The 9,307-nt window shown below is 31.4% G+C and overlaps 5 protein-coding genes across 7 annotated transcripts; 2 read left to right on the forward strand and 3 right to left on the reverse strand.

Annotated features, from left to right (window-relative positions):
• The first annotated feature begins 5 nt into the window (after nt 1-5).
• LOC143201962 (ubiquitin-protein ligase E3C) lies at nt 6-4,599 on the forward strand. Its single transcript, XM_076413197.1, has 15 exons — nt 6-240; nt 308-438; nt 496-681; nt 732-936; nt 989-1,309; nt 1,365-1,662; nt 1,716-1,900; nt 1,957-2,075; nt 2,133-2,340; nt 2,395-2,634; nt 2,701-2,945; nt 3,282-3,488; nt 3,547-3,802; nt 3,854-3,984; nt 4,371-4,599. The coding sequence occupies exons 1-15, from the start codon at nt 237-239 to the stop codon at nt 4,536-4,538; spliced, it is 2,904 nt and encodes a 967-aa protein (XP_076269312.1). The 5' UTR covers nt 6-236; the 3' UTR covers nt 4,539-4,599.
• Nucleotides 4,590-5,591, reverse strand: LOC143201974 (UPF0389 protein CG9231). 3 transcript variants are annotated; one of them, XM_076413231.1, is made up of 2 exons: nt 5,463-5,591; nt 4,590-5,130 (listed from the first exon to the last, which is right to left on the reverse strand). In XM_076413231.1, exon 2 carries the CDS (start codon nt 5,125-5,127, stop codon nt 4,726-4,728), a length of 402 nt encoding a protein of 133 aa, XP_076269346.1. In that variant the 5' UTR covers nt 5,128-5,130; nt 5,463-5,591; the 3' UTR covers nt 4,590-4,725. The 3 variants fall into 3 exon arrangements, with proteins under 3 accessions (XP_076269346.1, XP_076269345.1, XP_076269347.1); XM_076413230.1 differs by having other exon boundaries at nt 5,388-5,526; XM_076413232.1 differs by lacking the exon at nt 5,463-5,591 and adding an exon at nt 5,187-5,307.
• Nucleotides 5,592-6,001: 410 nt separating this feature from the next.
• On the reverse strand, nt 6,002-6,886 carry RpLP1 (Ribosomal protein LP1). The gene is made up of 2 exons (XM_076413234.1): nt 6,659-6,886; nt 6,002-6,323 (listed from the first exon to the last, which is right to left on the reverse strand). Exons 1-2 carry the CDS (start codon nt 6,728-6,730, stop codon nt 6,057-6,059), a joined length of 339 nt encoding a protein of 112 aa, XP_076269349.1. The 5' UTR covers nt 6,731-6,886; the 3' UTR covers nt 6,002-6,056.
• Nucleotides 6,887-6,963: 77 nt separating this feature from the next.
• LOC143201970 (growth hormone-regulated TBC protein 1) lies at nt 6,964-8,660 on the forward strand. Its single transcript, XM_076413225.1, has 5 exons — nt 6,964-7,173; nt 7,411-7,856; nt 7,914-8,079; nt 8,133-8,403; nt 8,465-8,660. Exons 1-5 carry the CDS (start codon nt 7,154-7,156, stop codon nt 8,540-8,542), a joined length of 981 nt encoding a protein of 326 aa, XP_076269340.1. The 5' UTR covers nt 6,964-7,153; the 3' UTR covers nt 8,543-8,660.
• On the reverse strand, nt 8,575-9,278 carry LOC143201975 (mitochondrial import inner membrane translocase subunit TIM14). Its single transcript, XM_076413233.1, has 3 exons — nt 9,143-9,278; nt 8,886-9,090; nt 8,575-8,831 (listed from the first exon to the last, which is right to left on the reverse strand). Exons 1-3 carry the CDS (start codon nt 9,143-9,145, stop codon nt 8,686-8,688), a joined length of 354 nt encoding a protein of 117 aa, XP_076269348.1. The 5' UTR covers nt 9,146-9,278; the 3' UTR covers nt 8,575-8,685.
• Nucleotides 9,279-9,307: the final 29 nt, after the last annotated feature.

Below are 9,307 nucleotides of genomic sequence, written 5' to 3' on the forward strand. Positions count from 1 at the left end.
ACTTCAGTTATGACAAAGGCGTAGGAGAATTGAGGTTATGTTTTGATTTTTGATATATGTCAAAAAATATATTAATTATTAATCATAGTGAATTTTTGGTATTCTTGTTTTTGTGTCAAATCATTGATAGTGATTTTTTAGTAAATGTTATTTTTAAATATCAAACACCTTTACCTTTAACGATTTCATTTAGTAATAATATTATAACATCTTAATTTTAATTAGGCAATTTAAAAATGGGTAACTATTAAAATATGAAATATTGTATTATATTTATTCTATAATTTTATAATTAAAAAAATTTAAGCTTTTAAGATGACCTACACCTTTGAAGGAAATACAAAATCTAGGCCTGAACAAAATTTAGCTGGTGCTAGTGTAAAATTAACAAGAGATGTTTTAATACAAAAAACTCAGGAAGAACGGCGAAAAAGACAAGTACATTATAACTATTTAATGAAAATATACCTATAGTGTTTATCATATTTATTTTAGGAACAAAGATTAAAGCTACAGAGTGCTCAACTATTGCAATCGCATATAAGGAGTTATTTAATAAGAAAACAGGTTAAATATCAGCAAAGAAATGAATATATACACCATCTCGGAACTTTAAGTATCTATGACAAACTAAAAAAGTTATTGTTTTTTTATAATCCTAAAATAGATGCTGAAAAGTTGGTAAGTACTACTCTTAAAATTAGAAACAAATTTTACTTTTTTGTTTTTAGTATGGATTAGCTCAAGATGTTTTAAGATTAGAAAATGATATAACTGCTAACATAGCTGACCATAATAATTTTTGTTGGACATTAAAAAGATTCTTGGTTCTCTGTATGAAGCATTTCAGTAATAAAAACATGTTGGATCTTATGCTTAAATGTATAATGGTATTTGCTGATGATGCTCAAATAACTTTTTATCTAATTAGAAAAGGTTCATTTTGTTTAATATCCAAGATGTTTATATGTTTAATATTACTTTTTAGGATATTACACATATTTAAGAACATTACTGGATAATGGACCCCTGGAATTGATACAAGATATAATTATATTAATTCACAGACCTTACAAATATCTAAATGAGTTAGGACCATCCCAAGACACACTGCTCATGGAATTCTCCAATAATTTTTTGAAACCAACAATTACAAATAATATTAAAGTATACCTTATTCCATATCTGAAAGATAAATTAGACTCTGTATATTATGATAAACTTGTCAGATATCTAAACAGCATTTACCATATACATAATGGAAGCACTATATTTTATTGTATGCTTGCATTGGAACCTGCAGACTATGGTAAATATTACATATGTTACTCGTTTGGTATTTTGTGTTACTAATAATCTTTCAGAACCAAATTATGATAGTATTCAAGTACTGGCTAAGCTTAGCAGGGATATGTACATGTTGAGACCACCGTTAGATTTAACAGAAGATAGTGATTATGAAGAAGAAGAAGACTGTATAGTTATATCAGATGAAGAAGTTCTTTTAACAGATTATTTGAATATGCTAAACAATCAAAGGAAAGTGAGGAAATGGCTACATTTGTTTGATGTGCATGCCGATAATGATTCAGTTTTGTCTTCCTTTGTTCAATTTTGCCATAATTTGCTACTGGTCTATAAAGACTCAATAAGGAAGTATCTGTAAGTTTTTAAACTGTAGTGTGGAACTGATGAAGCAGTAGTGATATTTCCAGATTTTTATATAAATTAGGATTAAGCAGTACATTTCTCAAGAACCTTTGGAGCACTATCTCCAAAAAGCAACCCAATGACCTTCAGATTAATTGCCCCGCATTGGTTTCTTGGAAAGACTGTCATACCAGGCTTTCTGTTTTCTGTGATATGTTTACTTTTTATACTGAGACCCTTACTGATAAAGGTAACTTTTATAATCAAATATCCTATTATGTGTGTTGTGATAAATTTACTGTTCAGAAAATTCTGATACCAGTGAGACCTTCAGTCAGGATGACCTGCATACCATGGCAAAATTATTGAAGTCCGCTGCTATAGATTTAATTGAAATTGCTTTCCCCATGTGTAAACAAAGTTCAGTGAGTACAGCTTCATGTAAACGTGGCGAAAATGTAATGGTTTTCAAATAATTGCAGGTGGTTGTTTCACCGGAAATTAGTCATCTCTATCAGTCGTGTTTAAATTGTGTTAAAATGCTGTACACCCTTGATATGCGGAAACAGTTCTGTCCTCCCGGCTTTTGGATAGCGAAAAAGGTTCCGATATCGTTGTCCGACATCACTAAGAAGAATTACCTTAGTAAGATCAGTGTACCCTTTGGTGGAATGGTTTCACACTTTGAAGGTGGGTATATTTTCGTGGGTATTGTCTCTTGTGACTTAAGAAGCATTATTTCAGATGATAATCACTTACCTCCCCTGTCAACAATCGAGCAGCGATCGTTAGCCATCTTGCAGGAGCTTCCATTTCTAGTTCCATTCAACACTCGGGTGTTATTGCTAAGGGAACTGTGCAGATACAGTTTAGGAGACAATGAATATCAGAGAATGCATCACGATCTCATGAACGATAACACCGTGGTAATCAGAAGGAATTACCTGTACGAGGACTCCTTCGAGAAAATTTCAACCAAAAGCGGTACGATATTTTCCGCGGTCTACTTGTGTTTCTATTAACGGCGTTTATTTTCCGACGCATATGCAGAGTCCGATTTGAGGCACAGGGTCAAGATCCAGTTCATCAACAATATAGGCCTGGAGGAAGCTGGAATCGACGGCGGCGGCATATTCAAGGAGTTCATAAACGAAGTCCTAAAGACGGCTTTTGACCCGAACAGAGGGTTCTTCCTGATGACCGCCGATAACGCGCTCTACCCCAATCCGAACGTCCACCTGATCGTGGAGAATTTCCCCGAGCATTACCATTTTATTGGGCGTCTAGTCGGAAAAGTAAGTATTTTGATCATCTGTTTCTATTGTGTGTGTTCGTCATCGATGATGTCGAATGTATTGCCTATAGCAAACATTTACAAAATTGTTCAAAACCTCAATTTTTCTTTAAAATCGGGTATTTTTTTCCAGAACAAACTTATTCCTGGTAAAGTAATTATGTAGAAATGTCATCATGAAGTGGTTTTTCAAAAATAGCCATATAATCTATTATCCTGAATATAACAACATTCCTGAATAAATAAATAATATTACTCGAATAGTTTTTAAAAAAATTCGCTACTTTTTCAGGTGTTTGTAACATTTTTAACAGATTCATAAACGGTAACGTTATAGGCCATCTTCGAAAACATCTTGGTCGACCTTCCCCTGGCCGAGTTCTTCCTCGCCAAACTATTGGTTGATCGTGCCAGCGCCTGCTACCTGAAATCCTTGGATCCGGTCCTCTACAGAAACTTATTATATCTTCGGGATTATAATGGAGACGTCAGCGATTTAGGCTTGGATTTTACCACGGTCAACAATGATCTTGGAGAAACGAGGGTAATGATGGTGTGTAAAGGTGAAGCACTGCAGTTACCAGCGATAACAACGTTTACAGGTTATGGAACTGAAACCGAATGGGAGAAATATCCCGGTGACAAATGAAAATCGCTTGGAGTACATACAGAGACTGGCAGACTTGAAACTAAACGGACAAACCAAAAGGCAGTGCCTGGCCTTTAGGGAGGGCCTGAATAGCGTCGTACCATTGCTTTGGCTCAAGCTGTTCAATCATAAAGAGCTACAGGTGATAATCGGTGGTGACACACAGGAAATTGACCTGAGAGATCTAAAATCCCACACCGTATATTCAGGTAGCACATATCATATTTTCTAATGACAGTGAATCCTAACATTATTTATAGGAGATTTCACAGCAGAGCATCCTACCGTGACCATGTTTTGGAAGATATTATATGGATTTACAGACATCCAGAAGAGGCAGCTGTTAAAATTCGTGACAAGCTGTTCGCGCCCTCCATTACTAGGATTTAAGGTAAGAGCTCTCATTATTCAGTCTTTTTTATTACCATCATTGAATGTACTATCTTAAAGTAAAATGGATTGATACGAACACCAATATAATCTTACAATAAAGGCAATGAAAATAATTTATCCTTTCGAATACATCCCAATCACAATTGCATGAGATCTGACAATTGAGTAAATTTGTTTCAAGGCCTCCTTTATTGCAGTTTACTTTTGTTGTAATCTATTCAGTGTATAGTATGTTAGTTAAACCACTTGATTCTATGAACTTTAAATTGATGATTAATATATACTGATAAGTCATATTGCTAAATTTAAACACTTGTAATTTACAATTCCCACTTATTCAAGTATTCCTGGTAATTTTATTATTGAATTATTTTTACTGTGTAGGAATTAAACCCTGCATTTTGCATTCAATCATCTGGAACTGAAAACAGGATGCCAACCGCCAGTACCTGTTTGAATTTGCTAAAGATTCCAATCATAAAAGACGAAGAAGTGTTACGATCAAAACTCCTAGCAGCCATTGAACAACAAGCCGGTTTCGAGTTATCCTAAGTACTTATATATGTATTTTTATTTTTTGTTATGTAAATAAAACTATATTAGTTTATTTTTATCTTCAGTTTTTTAATGCATATACATATACCTGTTTTATGAGTAACAGTAAGCTATTTGAGCCAAATTCACCTATATTCTTTCTAATGATAAATATATACAGAAATCAATATACTCTTCGAAAAATTTAGTTAGTTGTTTCTTTGGCAGCCAACTGTTTTTCAATTTCTTCCTCCTTTATTTTTCTATGCCATTCAAGGTTCTGCTTGATAATGCTCTTTCCTTCTTTAGCATCTTGTTTACCAAGATATACCATGGTTAAACAACCCACTACAGTTGCTAACATCATGTAATTGGCTATCCTGATTCTCATACGGTTTCTTGTGCGTTCCATCACTGACTGGCTTACGAAACTTGGAACTTCATCCAGGGTTTTATATTTTCCAGTCCACACCAGAAATCTTCTCTCCCAGTTATTTACCTTATGGGGCGCTTGTAATTTGTCTAAATCTGTGTAACTTCTTTTCGGAACAACATTCGTGCCATTAAATTTTGTGGTTTGAAAAACCCTTGATAATAATGAAGACATGTTCTAAAATTGAAATATATAAAATTAGTTCTAAAATATCACTCCTGATTTCCTAATACTTATATGTATTATAAAATTCATTCACATATGCATTTAAAAAGTATCAAATTTTCCAAGTTCAAAAGTACAATTTTAATTTAAATTATAGGGTGTTATGAAATAAATTGAAATTTTTTGGATCAAACGAAAATTATCATTATGCAAGATTATAAAATATGTATAAGATTATATATATTTAACAATTCCAAAGAATCGCTCACCTCATATAGTAAAACTCATGAAAGACAGATGAAGATAGACAATATAAAATGACAACAAAATAAAACAAAACTTACTCTATAAAAGCTTATTATTATCCATAAAAAGTTACTATTTTAGCAACACAGATTAAAATATTCTTATCATGACAACGTTCATATAACTCAGAGAAATGTATCGCAATCATATATTAAAATGAACTAAAAACCTTGTATATGAACTTCGTATATTCTAAAGAAAAACCTTTTAATCCAAAAGTTAAAGTTTGCTATCTCAAATTATAAAATTTAATTAAAAACACAAAAAGAGATATACGCCTCATCTCAACACTAAAAAATATCGATATTTCTTTTAACAGTATCGATATATTTTTGCAACAGCTCTAATTTTTAGAAAGTTTCAACTTTTGGTACTTAACTTTAAAGCCAGAATTCAATAGTTTATTTAAAAAATTATCGATAATTTCTTGATACTCCAGTTTTATGATTTAAAAACAATAGCGATGTAGCCAGACAGTTTCCCTCTTTGTTATACAACAAGCGCCCTAAAAGGGACTATAGGACCAGGCCAATTTAAAAATATTTTAAATAGACCAGTACATAAAAAAACGACCGTGTAATATATAAAAAATTTATTCATAAAATACAACCCTTACAAACTAAAAGTTGTACTTAGTCAAACAGACCAAAGCCCATATCATCATCTGATTCCTCAGGCTCTTCTTCCTTCTTCTCTTCTTTGGCGGGGGCAGCGGCAGCGGGGGCAGCTGCTGCGGCAGGCGCAGCTCCTCCAGCGGCGGGTGCTGCTCCAGCACCAGAACCAATGTTGGTGATCAATTCTTTGATGTTTACACCTTCCAAGGCTTTGGCAAAAAGACCAGGCCAGTAGGGTTCAACATCAACATTGGCGGCTTTAAGAATAGTTTGGATTTTTTCACCCTAGAAAATAACAATACTATTAGAAACAATAATCAAAACTTTTACAGCACTGAAAATAAATAAATTTAGCTAATGAAGGATAAAATTATATTATGAAAATTTGAATTTTACCACCAAAAAGATTGTTAGGTTAAATTTTGCTATTATATGTACTTTATATATTATTTTAAAAAAGGCTAAAAAATATAAGCAGAAACTAGAAGTAAATAGTAACTATTTCAAAATAATACAATATCTTGAACTTGATGAACACTTTGAAACAGAATATATAAGGATTAAAAATACAAGTTATAAGATTATAATTATACAAGGATTATAAAAATAATAATACTCACAGTAACTGCAACATCATCATCAGCCAAGATGAGTGCTGAATATACACAAGCTAATTCGGCGTTGGTAGTCATTTTTATGTTTTATTATTGTTATAAAATGTGCAAGTTGCCAATGGCCTTAGCTCACAAGAGAACAAGCACACGGTCTCGTTGCAAAGTTGACAAGAAAGAAAGATTATTGAAAACGCGTCTCATAAGTAAACTCGTTCTTCTTCATATGGAAACAATGGCTTTTGTATTCTTTTACGTGAAATAGTAGCAAAGACCATAAGCTATAAAGAGGAAATTTATTATATGATTTTCTTTATAAGCTCTGACAAATAAGTTTGTCAACTTAACAAAATTTAAATTTAATTTCTAGTCTTCATTATTTATAATCAAATCCTTAATATGTAGTATATTTACTACTAGAAAATATTAAATATCACAAAAAATTATGAATAATTTTTTGGTTTCGAAAGGTTTCCTATTTTATATCAAGTAACTCAGATAAGAATGGCAAACTCAACTTATAGGTGAGAAATAATTTATAATTTATATAAATATTTTATGATTTTGTTAATATTTACATAGAAAAAAATATTTGCGAAGTATATCATTAAAAATAACCAAAAATCAAAATGTATTAGTCATTGTTAAATCATTTGACAGTGATAGAAAATTAACTTTCTAAACCATATTGCATTTTAAAAATTAATTTAAAAAATCTTTTGTGATTGTTAATATAAATATTAATTTGGAATTTTCAACAGTAACATAGATGAATATGGGTTTCAAAGGTCAGACGATTTTGACTATAAGCTCTATGACTTATTTATGTCAGAATATATGCGAACTCTAGCAAGAAGAGCGCAGAGATGGAGTGTTGTTTACAAAGACAATAATTATAAGAAAAACAAAACACTGAAAAGATTTGTGAGAAAGGGAATTCCAATAGACATAAGGACAAATTGCTGGATGGAAATATCAGGTGCTGAAAAAGTTAAGAATGAGAGTGTTTTGAGCTATCAACAACTGAGACACCAATATAGCAATCAAATTGTGGAGTCAATACAAATAGATCTTCCTCGCACATTTCCAGATAATGTGTTTTTTGCCAATCAACAAGCTTTGTGTACTATGTTATACAATGTTTTAGCTGTTTTTTCTCATCAAAATCTTGATGTTGGATATTGTCAGGGATTAAATTATATTGCAGGTAGAGTATATAGTTCCCTTAATTTTTCATAGTTAACTGTTAGTGTTTTAATTATAGGTTTATTATTATTAGCAACAAAAAATGAAACTGCAACGTTTTGGTTATTAAAGACATTAGTTGAACAAATATTACCTAAATATTATATTAAAACAATGACTGGATTATTATGTGATTTTGAGGTGTTGAATGAAATTGTAAAGAAACATGAGCCACTTATACACAGGTTACAAAGAATGTTGCCAGCTTCACTATAATAATAATAATATAATTTTACAGGCATATACATGGAATTGGAATGCCATGGGCTATGGGCACAACAAAATGGTTTATTTGCTTATATGCTGATGTATTACCTACTGAGACAGTTTTAAGAATTTGGGACTGTCTGTTCCTTGAGGGCTCTAAACTACTTATAAGAGTGGCATTGGCTTTACTAAAAATACACAAGGATGATATATTAAAATCTACTGACTTAAGTGAGCTTATGGTGGTTTTCAAAAATATGAAAAATCATCCAAGGGTTTTAGATTGTCATGGGTTTATATTTGTAAGTAATCTATAATTCTCCACCTAATTAGATATTTTCTCATCAAACCAAACTATTTTAGGATGTATTTGGTTTATCAAGTAAGTTAACAAATAACAAGATAGAAAAATTAAGGGCTAAATACCAACAGGGTTCATAATCATAAGGACAGGAAGTAAAATTATGTTATCACTACTAGTAATTTTATATATTCTAGTCATTTATAATTCTAGTTTCTGTACAAACTATTTTTAATATAATTTAAATTACATTTTTAATATGTTTTATCTTTTTTGGACTGTATTACTTCGAGTGTTTTTCCAAGAAGTCTTTAGCTTCGTTAATTTTAGATGCTAAGTAAGGAGACCCTCCCCTATCTGGATGATTTACAGCCATAACTTTTTTAAAGGCATCCTTAACTTTAGCTTTATTCGCAGACGGGCTGATTCCTATCGATTTATAAATCTCATTTATGGGGATTTAAGTATAGATACTCATATTACCTAGTATCAATGCGGCTTCCCTTCTATTCATTTTTTGATCAAAACCACCTTTATAATATTTTGAATTTACGGCCGACTCTTCAAATTTGGGGAGATTTTTCAGTGCTTCATTAAATGTTTTTGTCGCATTTGGCATTTGTCGTAAAACATACCTGGCTCCAAAACCTACTACAGCCAAACCTATTCCAGTTAATATTACGCCACTCTAAAATATAATTTAGATTACTAAAGTAAATTAACTTCAGTAATATATTTACCATATCAACTTCTTTAAATTATACACTTCTACCTTCAATTTTCCTCAATACCTTTTTAAAAATAGAGACATAACCACTTAAACTTCTTCTTTAATTAAATTTTAAATATTGATGGATTGTCATTTTCATATACCACAGAAGAAAAATTTTTAAACTAAAAATATT

Source organism: Rhynchophorus ferrugineus, unplaced genomic scaffold (assembly GCF_030347505.1).
Source record: "Rhynchophorus ferrugineus isolate W39M unplaced genomic scaffold, kcgeb_rfMv2 rfM9, whole genome shotgun sequence".
In the NCBI taxonomy this organism is placed as follows: Eukaryota; Metazoa; Arthropoda; class Insecta; order Coleoptera; family Curculionidae; genus Rhynchophorus; species Rhynchophorus ferrugineus.